Source organism: Prosopis cineraria, unplaced genomic scaffold (assembly GCF_029017545.1).
Source record: "Prosopis cineraria cultivar Desert tree isolate PC_DT_omini unplaced genomic scaffold, ASM2901754v1 PC14, whole genome shotgun sequence".
Taxonomy (NCBI): domain Eukaryota; kingdom Viridiplantae; phylum Streptophyta; class Magnoliopsida; order Fabales; family Fabaceae; genus Prosopis; species Prosopis cineraria.
Window position 1 is genome coordinate 26,461,783 of NW_026555345.1, and position 16,311 is coordinate 26,478,093.

General features: G+C 31.2%; 1 protein-coding gene across 2 annotated transcripts; it reads left to right on the plus strand.

Annotated features, from left to right (window-relative positions):
* The first annotated feature begins 11,815 nt into the window (after positions 1-11,815).
* LOC129292572 (protein BOLA1, chloroplastic) lies at positions 11,816-15,108 on the plus strand. 2 transcript variants are annotated; one of them, XM_054930143.1, is made up of 3 exons: positions 11,816-11,903; positions 12,144-12,463; positions 14,976-15,108. In XM_054930143.1, the coding sequence occupies exon 2, from the start codon at positions 12,147-12,149 to the stop codon at positions 12,456-12,458; it is 312 nt and encodes a 103-aa protein (XP_054786118.1). In that variant the 5' UTR covers positions 11,816-11,903; positions 12,144-12,146; the 3' UTR covers positions 12,459-12,463; positions 14,976-15,108. The 2 variants fall into 2 exon arrangements, with proteins under 2 accessions (XP_054786118.1, XP_054786116.1); XM_054930141.1 differs by lacking the exon at positions 11,816-11,903 and having other exon boundaries at positions 11,910-12,463.
* Positions 15,109-16,311: the final 1,203 nt, after the last annotated feature.

Below are 16,311 nucleotides of genomic sequence, written 5' to 3' on the forward strand. Positions count from 1 at the left end.
ATAACAAAGAGTAAGTTTTGATAAAAAGTAGGGTAAGAAAAGAAGGATGGAATAAGTATAATGTAAAAAGAATACTGTTGAAAACTAGATTAACCTGACTAGTTGAATGGTGTTTATTAAATTAATATCATCACTAGTTCAATAACATATTTTGTTCATAATCAATCTAACCAACCCACAATTTTAACCATTTTTTTAAATTAGTACTTTGAATAATTTAATATCGGTTTTGGTACATTCCTACAAAGTACAACATTAACAAAACTTCACTAGTTTTGTGGTTCTCTTTGTTTCTCCAATATAACTGTTATTCTATAACATTAAAAAATCCCATGGGTTATTTTGGGGACCTAAGTATTTCTTATATTCAAGCATATAAGTGAAGATAGCACTATATATATTTTTAGAGTTAAAGAATATTTTTGCTCTTCATTTAGTAGGAGTTTAGCATGTGATACAATGTTGCTACTTTCTCTTCAATTGCCTATCCCGCTATTGGTGATGGTGGTGCAAATTGTGCTGCTTAAACGAATGTTGGTGAGTAAATAGGTTCGGTTCAAATGCATTTAGCTAACTAGCCACCTTTCACGTTGCTCCTGTTACCACCTCTGCTTATATTGCCATTGAGAGTGCAGGTTCTAGATCAACAAATTCAATTGCAATTGCTACTAACTTCATATTTGTTATTGATGTTAGGAATATCTTAAACTTATACATGATGCAATTTCTCCCTTTAAAATTTTTAAAATGGTACATTAGACACTGTGTCATTAAAAAAAATTAATTTTGATAGTTAGTTGACTTAAAAATTATAGAAAAAAATATCAAAAATTACAGAAAATAATCTAAAAATTATATATAAGTACACAAAAATATTTAATTTTGATACTTATTTGTTATTTTTGAGCTCTTTTTTTATAATTTAATTCACTAATAGTCAAAGTTAACTTTTTCAATGACAAGGTATCTAATGTATTATTTTTAAAAATTGAAAGGAAAAATTGCACCATGTGTACATATTTTTTATGAAATGTTTTTGAGCGAATAATTAAGAGGTAAAAATCACATTTAATTCATATTTTTGTGCAACGCTATATTTAATTCATGAGTTATTTTTACAATATATACTTGTATACTCTTTCTACAATCCAGTTTCTATACATACAATGAAACATCTTTTTATTGACATTCATACTCAGCATTATTTCTTTGGGAGAATATTAACGAATAGTCTTTAAAAGAATTTAATAGTTGATAAAGAATTCTAACAAGTAAATATTAACAAATTAATAAATAAAATTATCGTTTTAACAAATGTACTATCATTTTCTTTATTATCCCTATTTCTTTTAAAACATGAGGTTGTTGTACATTAAATGGTTGGAATCTTAAATGGATTCTAACATAAAAGTATCAATATTCTCGCTCCCATTCGACCCCACCAAATATTCTAGAATATGCAATCTTCTTTGAGAATTTTCCAAACAAATTAATCTACAATAGAAAAACAAGGCCACAAAAAGAAACTACCTGAAATGACTAATGTGGATTGAGAAAAATATTAACAACTCTTCTTGAAAACATTATATTGAGTCAAAACATTGGAACCGCCATAGATAGCCAAAAATATGCCCACGCAACTGTTCCTAACAGATAATCTGTTGCATCATTGTGAGCATATTTGATATATTTGTACCATCTGACTCTTTAGAAAGCTAATGGAGAGGGGGGAAAAAAAAGACGCCTCCTATGATTATTCTAAAGGTACCAAACTCATGGAAATAAGGAAAAACACTAGGCCTAGGACAAGGTAAGGAATTAGTCCGGTCATGAAGATTGCAAGATTCAACCACGGTGTTCTTCTCAATGTCATAAAACCAGACATTATCACCCGCCTTCATCAACAATACTCCATCCTTGAAACTTAAAGGATCCGTCCATGGCTTTCGAAGTATACCTTCCTGACATAGTGAAGCATCCCTTTCCATTCTCCAATGCAAGGTATGACACTCAATTTTGTGGATGGAACTGGTGTTGAAATTACCAAAGATGGCTTCTTCTCAAGATCAAAAGTGAGAATGTCATTAGAATCAGCTAGCCAGTATATGACATCTCCAATGTCAATTCCTTGGATTAAAATCGTCATCACAGCAACAAATCTCATTTGATATTTTCCATGATTTTGTTTATGATGAGTATATTCCAAATGTGAAGTAGTGAAATGGTTCATCGTCATCTCTTTCCGCCTCATTCCCAATCTCAAGTTGCTTGACTTTTACCAAGTGAGAAGCCAATAATATGTTGTCAGTTTTGTCATAATGAGGACAATCCAAAGAAATCCATTGTTTGTTTGTGGGGTTACAGATATAAAGAGTTGTTTTCGTTGAAGAAAAAGACATCCCACTGTAGTTCAGACAACAGATCAGACCATTGCATGAAGACAGCACAATAACATTTTCAGGAAGGAAATCGAACGTCATTATGAACTAAGGATTTCGATCTTGTGTTGTGATTATCATTGTATCAAGAAGAGTGATGTTTATATAATGGGTGCTTCTGACGTTTTCGATGAGCCACATGAATGACTCTTGAACAATGAAGCCTGATAGCATTGCCTCTGTCTTCTCCAGCTGAGCTCTGATGAAGGAACGATCGTGGGAGATAAAGCTATGCCATTTCTTAGAAATACACTTAAATCCAAGCAGGATCTTTGTTGAAATACGTGATAGAACACTATAAAGGTTCTTCCTGTCCAGAAACTCGTTAAGCTTCTCCATTTCCTAAAGTAGAAACGAAATTAGTTACAGATTTAGTTCAAATTCATTTTACACTGCATACAAAAGTTGCAAGTGGTGGTATTTAAAGAAAATAATGCTACTGCCTAGATTAACGAAATAAGTGGGAGTTTTCAACTCTATGGAAGGAAGATTACTACGGTGAGGAAAAGGATAGACAATTTTATAACAGCAAAATGTGAAGCGAAGAAAAAAGATCATAAATCAAATTAAAAATGTAAAGAGGAAGATGATTAACATGTTATGTATTAATACATAAGCTTGAAGGAAAAATATAGAACATCATGCCATCATCTCATCAGGGATTGCAACCTTTTTTGTAATGACTATTGACTACTACTGTCACTTTTTAAAGTATAATGCTAGGCAATCCGGATTTTAGGGTTTAGTGGCACCAGAACAAATAACAGCGCAAAAACATTGAGCACTTCCATCAGTGCTATTGGCTCAAAGTATTAAACATGTGAACAGAACATAGAGTTTCATGGATTCAAAGTTTCATCATGATGGCTCCACTCCACAAATGAAATAACGAAAAGAAGATACATGTGCCGAACTAGTGTCATTGTGAACTGAATATCAAAAGCAAGCCATGCAAATTTTCTCGGCTACTGGTTTTCTTCATTATCTTCCACAAACCAAAGCAGAGCGTGGTGAAATGTTCTTAATTGAAGATCCAAAACCAGATTACATTTTCTTTTTTAAAATAAGAAGAAACAGAATTTTATTTTATTTTTTTTCTCATGACCTTTCTCGTCAACTACACGAAGTCTATGCGCTTCTAAGATTTAGCGTACAAGAAAGGAAATGAAAGAAATAGTTCACTATTTTCAGCTGCTCTAATACAATATTCATATACTTTTCCACTCTTTCTTGCCAGCCAAACAGATCTTTACAGATTTGAAACTCATGAAAACTCAAACGAAGGATTGTAAGAGCTCCCGCAAGATGAAAAAGGTAGTATAAAAAACGGAGGTCATCAAAAGTTCGAAACCCTGAGAAAATGATGGTGAACAAGTTAGAAGAGTCAGAGACACGAACCTGCTGCAGCTGGTGTTAGTACTATCTACAACCTCAAATTTTCTTTATATTTCTTGCCAGTCAAACAAAGATTGATTTTCCTTCCAAAGAACACAATTCCACAAATCAGGCCTTGACTTACATTCCTTTTTATTTTCTCGCTGTTTCTTGCTAACCAAACAGACTTATATGCATACAAACAACATAAAATCCAGTGTTTTCAGAACCGGACCGGACATTGAACCGGAAAAGTCAGCGGTTCACGGTTCGCATGGTTCAACCGGTTGGACCATGGTCCAACCGGTGACGTAATAATTAAATTAAAAAAAATTATATATGTATATAATAATTTAAATATAAGAAATACATATAAAATTGCTATTTAACTTAAAAAACTTAAATATTTTAAGTTTATCACGACTTAACAAGCTATATGATACACTATAATATCAAATGATTAAAAAAATTAGTCATTTTTTTAAAAAAATTTGATAAAAAATAAAAAAAAAGTTTTTTTTTGAACAGTCCGGTTTTTGAAAACCGGATCCCGTTCCCGGTCTGACCGCCGGTTCCCGGTCCGACCGCCGGTTCAAAACGGCTCAACCCGGCTCAACTCTGAAAACGGTTTTTTCCTTTGAACCAGACCGAAAACCAGACCGGTCGACGGTCCGACCAGTCCGACCGGCCGGTCGGGTCCGGTTTTCAAAACAGTGATAAAATCACCAATAAAGATCGTGAAAAGAGCATTGAAAGGGTAAAAAGAAGAGGAGGAAAGAAATAAAGAAATCCAACATGAATTGTTAGTTAATTAGGGGCTATTTAAAACTGTTTTTATTTTATTGTTTTAAAAATTGGTGTTTTATAAAACATGTTTTGAAAATAAAAAAAATAATAAAAATATGTGTTTTTTTTATTTTCACTTATTCTTCAGAACAATAATCACAGAACATTTAAAAGTTGTTTTCATTTTTTTATTTTTCAGAACAATATTTTATTTTTTTGTTTTTTAAAATATTTTTTGAAAACACATTATCAAACAAATTTTTTTATTATTTTATTTTAAAAAATAAAAAACTGTTTTAGAACAAATTTTCAAATAAGTCCTTACTTTTTGGCTGGCCACAATACTACATTCAGAATGGCAGACGAGAATGCCTAACGACTTAAGTGGGAGAGCGCAGCCAGACGAGAGGCGTAATACATGTAAGAAATAGTGAATGTATCAAAATCGGAAATGGTTCGCTGCTGCTGCTTTTACAGTGGCTCTCGATGGCTCACATTTTACAATATACTCTTTTTTTTTAATGTTTTGAAAATTTATTAATTCTAATAGAGACAGAATATGAAAAAATATAATCTCATTATGGTCCATGTGTAACAAATAATGATTAATGATTAAAAAAAAGTAAATTAAAAATATAGGGGATATAATCTTAAGAAATTGAGTTCATTATTCACTAGTTGAATTGTGATCAAGTTGTAATTAATTTTTGATACTTTTGCATATATAGTCAATATTATAAGACTAAATAAAATAAACAACCTAATATTTATTATATTTTACAATATAGTTGGTTTACTATATTGGTCAACAATATAATGTTGTGTATTAATGATAAATCTCTTATAATTTTTTAAATTTTTAATAATAAATTTTTTATATATCAATGAAAAACTTATTGTATATCAATGAACTTATCATACACTTAAGTTTTTAAAAACTTAGTTTATATTTTTTAAGCACAAGAATTTTTTTTAGGCACTTAGTTTTTAATAATTGTGCCAGCATTCAAAATTAAAAAAAAAAGATGAATGAAATTATTACAATAAATAACCATTATTACTGACAGGAGCATTTTTGGTCGGGGTGGGGGGAGACAATCTCAAATATAACTAAGACTAAGGGAGATAACTTAACTTTTTTTTTTTTTTAGCCGGGTGAAACAAATATTTTACTTATGTATAAGTCAGATTTAGATACAATGAATGGCATAAATTCACTTATCTAATGAGTGTTTCATATAATATGATACCAGCCATTTGACTTACTTGAATGATTGTTTAAAATTTTAATATATAATACTTAAAAATCATTAAATATTAAATTTTTAAAAAGGATAATATGTTATGAGTGTTCTGATCGTGAGGTTGTTTTGAATTTTTTTTAAAAAAAATTATCTTGATAATTTTCAACTATTAATAAAATAAAATCTAATAATTATAATTAAAATATTAAGTGAATAAGTAGACACAGGCCACTCATTAAATTTAAATATGAAAGTATATATAACAAGTTTGGATTTGGTTTTTCTCATTTTCTTTTTTCTCCTTTTCTTCTCCTCATCCTTGGACAAAAAAATGAAGAGTTAAGATTTAATGTTTTAAAAAATTATTATAATAAAAAAAAATAAAAAAATAAATAGATCTAAACTGTTAAAGCTTAATAGGAGTAGTTCACAACTATAAACGGACTATAGACTCGAATTAAAATAAATAAATGAATTTGATTAAATCTCAATCATCGAATTTTTAATTCAAAATGAGAATGGGATGGGGAGGAAAAAAAAAGGAGAAAAAGAATGATGATAGGAATCAAATATGGTTTTATATATTAAAATAATTAGTTTATTAAGGTTTGTGCCAAAAAGTCATAAGTTTGGAATTTTGAATTTTCCAAATATCAATAACTAAGAATTGGAATTTTTATTTGATTGATTTGCGTGTGTATCATTGTTTTGGATGAATGGAAGCCTTAAATTTAAAGAATTTCAACCAGACGTAACTGCTTGTTTGTATAGTTGTGCCTAGCTGCTTGTTTGTATAGTTGTGTTATAACGCGTCAGCTATTAGTTTGATTCTTTAATTTATTAATTTGTTGTAATTCTTATTTCATGTTATGCGGAATTTTTGTTGAATTTCATTCAGTATTATTTCAAAACTCTGGAAAAAAATATTTAAAATTTCATTATCATATTAAAAACCTTATAATAATGATTAAATCTATACATCTAAATGACTAAATTTAACTAGATATGATGGTAAAAAAAATTAACTTGATATTACTTTCATTATATACTCTACGGATATTATATATGAAAAAGAAGACGATCAGATTTATAATAAGAACGACAATGAATGCTGTAAGAGGCAAAAGAAACATTCCTTTGCTTGGTTTACAAAGGCACCAAACTCATGGAATAAGGTAGCACAGTGGGACAAGGCAAGGAATTAGCACTCAGGTCTTGAAGATTGCAAGCTTCTACCATCAAATTCTTCTCAATGTCATAAAAGTAGACTCTCACGCACACCTTCATCAACAAAACTCCGTCCTTGAAGCTCAGAGGATCCATCCATGGGTTCTGGTTCAAATCTGCTCTTCGCAAAACATGGTTCTGCAAATTGCAGAAGAACTTGGAATTCTCCATTTCAATATCTTCCAATGATTTCCAAAACTTGAGTTCCCATTTAGCCTCATAGTAATCTGCAAGATTCCACACATAAAGACCACTTTCTGTTATCATGACATAACATAGAATCCCTCTGCATTCTCCAATACAAGCTTCAGGTATGGCTTTGAATTCTCTGGATGGGATTGGCGTTGAAATTACAAGGGATAATTCTTTCTCTGGATCAAAAGTGAGAATATGATCCGCATCAGTGAGCCAATGTAAGACATTCCCAATATAAATTCCTTGTTTCTTGATTGAACCATCGTTGCAATGGCATATCTCATTTGATTTCTTCCATGATTTTGTTTCTGATGAGTATAGCTCAAATGTGAAGTAGTGTGATAATTCTTCTCCATCATCTTCATCTTCTTCGTTCTCATTCTTGTGCTCAACCTCAACCTGCCTCACCCTTACAAGGTTGAACTTGGTAGAGATGTCTATGGGGTCTTTATACGGGTCAAAAGTCAATACTATGCTGTCATGTTTGTTATAATCAAGCCAATCCAAAGAAATCCATTCTCTGTTTGTGGGGTTGCAAATATAAAGAGTCGTCTTTGTGAGAGAAGACAAGAAACAGCAACTGCGACAGCAGACTAGACCATTGCACGAAGACAACACAACAACATCTTCAGGAAGGAAACTGAAGATTTTGCGGTGAATTATGGATTTTGATATTGTGTTCTGATTATCATCAAGAGACGGAATGTTCATATAACTGATACTTTTGATGTCTTCATTGCTCCACATGAACTTCTCTTGAAAAATAAAGCCTGATAAGATTGGCTCAGTCTTTTCCAGATGAACTTTGATGAAGAAACGATTATTAGAGATAATGTTGCGCCATTCCTCCGAAATGCACTTGAAACCAAGCAAGTTCTTTACTGGAATACGAGATAAAACATCAAAGAGGCTGTCAATGTCCAATAATCCATGAAGCTTCTTCATTTCCTACAACAGCAAAGAAAATTGAAGCTGGTTCAATTCAAATTCATTTTACATATCTCGTTGCCTAGATTATCAAAGAAAAAGGATTACTAAAATCAGAAAAAGGAGAGGACTTTATAATAGGAAAAACTAGAAAGAACAAGATATAAGGATCCAACTTCCTTTCACCACTGAGTTGCATCAATAAATTTGCTTAAATTCAATTTGTAAGAACAATTTTTATTTACGTAATGTTACGGCAAACATTTCCTAATTCCATCAAGGATCTATGAAGCATCAATGCAAAAATACATCTCTGTTCTTACCTATATTTTGGTTTTACTTCTATTTAGTTTTTAATAGGCCTACGAACAACTAATCACAGATCACACAAACCGGAAAAACAGCTCCGTATTTACCAATTCCTCCATTGTACAGACCCGATGCAAGGAAACAGAGAATCAAAATAATGCTACTATTATTCCTTTTTTTTTTTCACTCTTTCTGGCGAACCAAACGGATATCGATTAGAGATTTAGTAAATTAAAAGAGAAAAACGCAAGCGATTCTTTCTCTTATAACCTTTCGCGTCAGCCAAATGAGAAAAGAAATATAAAAGAAATAGTTCACCATTTAGCTGCTCTAATACCTGTAACTCTTCACACAAACCAGACAGAACTGTATCGATTTGAAGAGCATAAAAACTTAAAGGAAGAATTACAAGAGCTTGCGCTAAAAGAATTTGAAGAAAAGGCAAAGAAACGGAAAACCAAAACACAGCAATATGAGAGATATTCACAAACAGGGGTCACCAAAAGTTCGGACACATCAGAAAATATTGATGACCAAGGTGAAAGGGATAGAGAGTGATCGAACCTGCTGTTTTTGTTGCCTCCTTGCCTTCCTGAGATTCCGCTCAAAAGTACTTAAAAAAAAAAAAATCACACAGACTGAGACTTACATTACATGAATTCACTTTTACTCACATTTTCCTGCGAAGCAAACTGACTGATTTTTGCATATATAAACACCATAAAATCAACGATGAAGAATTAATGCTCATCAGCTCATTGGAAGAGATAGCGTTCAAAGTAAGGTGAAAAAAATAAAGCAAAGAACGAGAAATCCAAAAGGCGTTGTTAGTTTCATAGTTTGTTACCTTCGGCTCGCCACAACACTGTCACTACGATCCGAATCGCAGAGCGTTAGTGGGAGGACAGTGAGTGTGGAATAACAACGTGGACTGTAGAATCCAGATCGACGTGCTGTGAATTTTTGTTTTCGGCCAGTACGTACAGTGTATTAGTGGACTGTAGCAGTGGCGTGACTGTGAGGAAAAATATCAGAATTTTAATTTCATTTTAGGGCTAGGATTATATATATATGGTTAATTAAGAATTTAAGATGCCCTGATTGAATTTATTAATCATTTTAGTTGAATTTCCTCAAATATTATTTTACATTATTATAAAATTAAATTTTTTATTTCATAAAAATATTAAAATAATGATTAAGCCTTTATCAAAACAATTTATTATTTTAATGTCAAAATGTTTTCTTCAGTCATTGCTTGAAAGAAATGATGATGAGATTGAAAAGAGTTTGTAATGAATATAATCTCTGCAATAAAAACCGGTCAAGCTTTTTGTCCCGAAAAAAACTGTCAAGCTTTGCGTGATATTTGAAAATTATTAAAAAACATGAAGATAAAAATTAGTCCTTCACTCATGTAACTTGTATTTAAGATAAACTAAGTACCATATGATTAACCTTTATTATGAATAACTACTATTGCATTTCAGGTTAAAAAAAGAAAAAAGAAAAGAGTATTGTATGGGAAACCCACCCTTATAATCTATTAATAAGAATTTTCTTCCAGGAGTAAGAGAAAGGGTAGAAATAATTTTTCTAGTGTTTATGAATATCTTAATTTGATCTGAGGTGTAAAAATGTGAAGGCTAATAGGAGTAATGAAAATGTCCAAACTGCTTGATAAGAACCGTTTTCTATAAATATCTTTCCTTGGGGAATTTACATAAATATTGAATTGATATTTGACAAAGCAATTTTAGGTACAAAACTAAGATACTCTCTTAAATAATAGTTCAAAAGTTGTGCTGGAAAAAAAAAGGCAAAAAATGTGTTTTTAAACAAACGAAAGTAAAATTTATACTCTACCTTTAAATCACGATCCATTTTTTTTACATATTTAATTAAATAATGGATGAGGGCAAAAAAAAATTGATTATCACAAAATTACATTTAGGTTGTATTTGAATGAATGAATTTTAATTGAGAATTTGAATTTGAAATTCATAAATTATAAATTTTTTTTTGCATAATATAAAAATTTTAAATTATAATATTAAAATCATGTGTTTAGCTTTTAAATAAAAATTTAAATTTTATATTTTAATTTAAAGACAACTAGATGACTTTTGTGTTCTGATCCTATTCAAAGTTAGCAGTTCAATTCAAATCAAGACTAACGATGCCTTAGTCTTAGTCAACTCTGACTGTCCAAGCCTAGATGATGTCAGTGGCCCAATGGCACCCTAGTCTTGGTCAACTTTGGCTATCCAAATCCAAACGATGACAGTGATCCAGTCTCGATAGGCAATGATAGTTTGATCCTAGTTGGCACTGGTAGTCTGATCCTAATCAAAGCCTACAAATTGGCACAGGATGATTATAGTAGCCTGAAGGCTGTAGATTGGACCTAGATAATGACATTAAAACATTCCTTGTTAACCACAACATTTAGCATCATATGAAAAAAGCGAATGAATCAAAGATGGTGATCACAATCACAAATAGGTCTTGAACAATGACGACAGTGGCGGATCGGCATCGGTTAGGTGCGACAAACTATCACCACATAATGGTAGTGGATCGACACTAAATGACAACACTAGACTAGCATCGAATGGCAGCGATAGCAGCAAACTGGCGTTAGGTGTCAAAAGGAGGGTGGTTGAAAGTAAATTGATATTTGAAATTCCTAAACCAAGATCAATGCTGAGGTCCAGTCCTGGTTGAAGTTGGCTGTTAGGTCCTAATCAACACTAGCTATCCTGTTTGATCGACGCCAACATTTTGGTCCTAATCATTACATGTGGGTCGGTGCTAATTGACTTCGATGATCTAATCCTAGTTGACTTTAGCAGTCCAATCTCGATAGGTATCCATAGTTTGGTCCTTGGTATCGTTAATTGTTACATCCTGGTCGACGCTGGCATTTTAATTCCAGTTGTCACCTGCCATTCGATCCCTATCACCATCGGCAATCAAGTCTTGATCAACATTGACGATCTTGTTCTTATCAAAGTTGGCCATCCAATCCTAGTCAATTTCGACAGCTCAATCTCAATGAAAATCTATTGGAGGTGGGGTGTTAAAGTTGAGAAGGTAGCAAAGTTGACAATCAAACAAAAAAAAAGAAAGGTTTCTATAGAAATTTAAAATAATAAAAGTTTAAAAAGATTTAAAATTATAAAAATATTGAAGTAATAATTGAATTTAAATTTGGGTAAAAATTAAATTTATATATTTTTAATTATCTAAATAATAAATGTGATTTATATTCAAATTCAAATTTGAAAAGTAATGGTAATGCATTTTGCGGAACAAGCTTTAAGATAAAAAATCTTAGAAGTGCAAATTTAGACGTCGGGGGACGTCTTAGTTGGTAAAGTATCAAAATGAGGATCTGAAGGTAGCGCGTTCGATTCACGCTTTTGTTTCTCCAATTTTAGATTGCTTGATCTAGCCGAATCTAAATTGCCCCTTTCTCAGATTACATTCCCCAGCTGTTCGATTTTTCCGATTCACCCTCCCTCTCTAATCTTCATTCTCCAATCTCTGTTGGATTTTGCACTTTTGTCCTTGCAAATTTGTGCGAAATATGCGTTGATTTTTTATTCTCCTATTCTCTTTTCGACTTCTCTCCATAAAGGTGATGGCTTCTAGGGGTGCGAACATGGTGCTATCGAGGGCCAATAGGATAAAGACGAAGTTACAGTCAGCGCTGGAAGCCACGGTTTTGGAGGTAGAAGACGTGTCGTACCAGCACGCGGGTCACGCTGCCATGAAAGGAACCTCTGGGGAAGAAACCCATTTCAACCTGAAGATCGTCTCTCCCAAATTCGATGGCCAGAGTCTCGTGAAACGGCATCGTATGGTCTACGACTTGCTCGCCGATGAGCTTCAATCTGGATTGCACGCCCTCTCTATCGTGGCCAAGACACCTCAGGAAACCTCTGCCAAATGAAGCGAGTATGAGTTCTTACTCTCCAAAGTGTGTGTTAAAATTTAGAATCTTCTAATTCTCTTTTTCCATGACTTCTTTGATTAGGATATGACCAATCTTGTGGCATTTTCTTCGATGTTCTTATTGTTACGAAAGTTTTAGGCCTAAGTACTGTCTCTGTGTTAGATTTAATGTATCATTATAATATTTTGGGAAGCATTGTTCAGAGTAGAAGGAAATGTTGAAGTCTTTTGAACAAGAAGCCGCCTTTCTTTTTGCCGTTTTGCCGTGTTGTCTGATTTCAATTTGCTCATTGAAATGGACTATCTTGTCTAAGTTGGCTCAACTTCCTTTTGGATTTTGTGGTAAATGAGCAATCAAAGGTTAGCTCAGCTCTACTTTTTTCTTTATACGGAACTCTTAAACTTAGCTGTTGTGGTTATCCATCATGTATCCAGTTACCATTTTGACTTAAACAAGAATGCCCAAACTACCGAATTCTTCCTTCAATTGATGTTTGATATGGCAGTGTGGCACCCTATCAAATCTTTTTTGAAAGAATTGAGGGAAGGGAGTACCTATGAGGGGTGAATTCTTTCATTTTACAATTTACTTTCCCATTTTTATTTATATCTGAGATATTGTAATGTAACATTTGTGCTTCAGCTTTTGTGTTGTATTTTAAATTTAAATTTGTGTCTCTGTCAATATTTCTCGATGACCCGTTTTTCTAAACAGCATTTTCGTCCAGCTTCCATGATTTTGGTTTTCCATTTCTTTGTCTCCCCTTGAAAGCTTTTTATGTGAGCTCTTGTGAGTTTTGATCATTCCTCCAAGCTTTCATGATTTAAAAATATGTAAAGGTCTGTTTGGTTTGGTTGGTTCACAAGAGAGAGTGAAAAATTGAAGGAACATTGTATTAGAGCAGCTTAATAGTGAATTATTTCCTTCATTACCTTTCTCACTTGCTTAGTTGCTTGAACCTCAAAAGGGAAAAGTTTTTGTTTGGTTGACAAGAAAAGTTATAAGATAAAGATTCACTTGCCCTTTTCACATTTGCTGAATCTCAAATTGATAAGATTGAGGGGGTAATGTGACGGGGGCATTGGGTGAATATGGATCTGTGTCTTGGGTTTGTGCGATCTGTGGTTAGTTTTTAGTTCAGTTGGCTGTTCTTATGCTTTGGAGTGGGTTTTAATAGTGATTGAAGCTTTGGCTGTCCATAAGTAGATTGAGAAAAGAAGAAAATATTAATATAGGTAGGAACAGAGATTTATTTAGCAGTATTTTGCATTTATGTTTCAGTCAGTCATGGTGGTTGACTGATTAAGCAGTATTTTGACTTGTTGAGTTTGAAATAATGGCTGGAACTTCTTCTGCTTCTCCATCTGCTGCTCATTTCTGAGAATACTTGTACGAGTTGCTTAACAAGAGCCACCACCAAAGAGTGTAGTTTACCAAAGTTGTATTATTGACGGGAAATTATTCCGTATATATTCTGGTTGGAATAAGGGAATGTTTGCTGAAGTTGGTATTTTATCTTCCATAATGTTGCCACGTAACAAAAATTGTTTATAGAATGTGGATTTACACAAAATTGATTGCTTGTGTTTGTTCAGTTGAGCGAATTTGCTAATCGTAATGAAAAGGTGCTGCCCCATATATTTTATGATGTGTTTGGAGATAGAAATCCCTCGCTCGTATACACAGAATCTTATGGCTTTGGATTTGATTATCTCTTATTATATTTCATTTATAACTTTAAATTCTCTTTATACACTAGTCAGTAGTCATTTAAAATTTTAGTTACTTCAAGCTATTCATTCCCTTTGTGTTTTGACTATTTTTCTCTTATCTTTTATTGTATCTCGTTGATTGAGAATATAAGTAAACTCATCATTTTTAATTTTTCATTTTCATTTTGAAGCTCAACTCATCTTTCTTCTTTATTTGAATTTTTTTAAGTTATTCAAATAAAATATTTTAAATACATGAATTTAGATTTGAAATGCAAAATTTTAAATTTAAAATTCAAAGGAAAAATGACAGTTAGGTCTCAGAATATTAAATCAATTATAGTCAAGTTCATGATGATTTTTTTTTTGAAAAAATTAGTTGAAGATATTGATTTAAATAATTACAAATTTAAAAATTTCAATTGCAAATAAATATTTAAGTATTAAATATAATTTTAGATTGTAACAAAAAATTTTATTTATAATTATTTGAATTGACATTTATAATTTATTTTATATAAAATTTTGTTAAGGAATTAAGTGTTAGTGATTTAATATTTTGAAATCTAACTATCGTTCTCTTAAATTTAAATCCAAATTTACTGATCCAAACATTATCTTAATGGTTTCAAATCCTACTAAGTTTTGTTTTTCCCTGGCTACTGTTTTGTTTTGTTTTGATTTGATTTTTTGGCTTGGGCATTTTCTTTATAAATGAAATTATGTGTAAAGCTTAAAATGTTGAGATTATGCAAAGTGAAACTATTAGTGTTGAATCTATTTCTTTACTATATAATTTCAGGTGAATGGCTTATGGCTGATTTCTTCCTTCTGGTAGAGGATACTCTATTGTTCCAAACTTTCAATTGTAAACGAAATAAATGCATTGAACTTATTGTATGGAATTAATTAATGAATATTTCCTCCATTCTAAATCCCCTTGATGTGCAATCTATAGGGGATGTTTGACAAGAAGTTATAATTTTTGGAGAAAAAATATTTTGAGGTGTTATGTTTAGAATCAAATCAAATCTCTTAACTAGTTCTTATATTTAGAATTGAATGGAGTATTATTTTAAAAACAAACATGTCAACTAGGTTTTTTTTTTTTTATACCATCAAAAATAAGTCAAACGACAATTGGTCTCATGTTATTTTGGTCAAATTGACCAAAACAAATAAAATATAAAACCCATGCATAATTTTTGTCTAAGAATAATACGAAATTCTATAGGAAGAATTTCTCCCCGTTAAGTTCTGGTATAACTTAGTAGATATGTGTTTTTTTTTTAAATATAATTTGAACACACGCTCATATAGTAATAGTTATTGTCAATAATTATTTATTTTTCCTAAAAAGATTAAATTTCTCATTATTGTCAATTTGAAGTAAGAAAAAGGAATGAACAGTTTGATTGTGAAAAATATAAAGTATTTTTAGTGTTTCAAGATGTAATCGTTACTTTTTTGATCCTATTTATAAGTTTCTTCAAATATGTTTCACCAGTATCAAGAAAATTTTTAAAACTCATTAATTTTATTTTAAAATTTAATAAATTTTTAGCTTTGAATCTATTAACTATCCATATTAAATATCCATACTTAAATTTAATAAGTTTTTTTTTTAAGTGTATAATGAATAAATCACTTTATATTTATTTTAGAATGAAACACCCTATTAAATGGAAGTAAATATGAAAAGATAGTGTTAATTTGAAGATAAATAATTATTTTATTAGATAATGAGATTTTATTAAAAATGTCTTATATTTTTTAATAGAAAGAGTAATACACAAGGAGGGCTGTTATATCGTCAATTTGAAGAAAAAATATGAACGTTATTAGAAGAATAAATTAGTAAATCAATTTCTTTCTTTATATATTTTACAATCTTATTGTTGTTTTTGTGTTATAAATTATAATACACAATTAATTTTAGCTTAGATTTTAACCTTAATTTATTAAAATAACTTAATTAAAGTAAGTTGGCGGGGGGTTTTTTTTTGGAGAATGATAGAGAGGTTTTAAAAAGATCAATTTAATTCAAGTTAAGTCAAAAGTATCAAATTTCAATAATTTATAACTCAATTTTTTAATTTTGCAATCCTTTTGTGGTGAATTTGCAACTTGTATTTTAA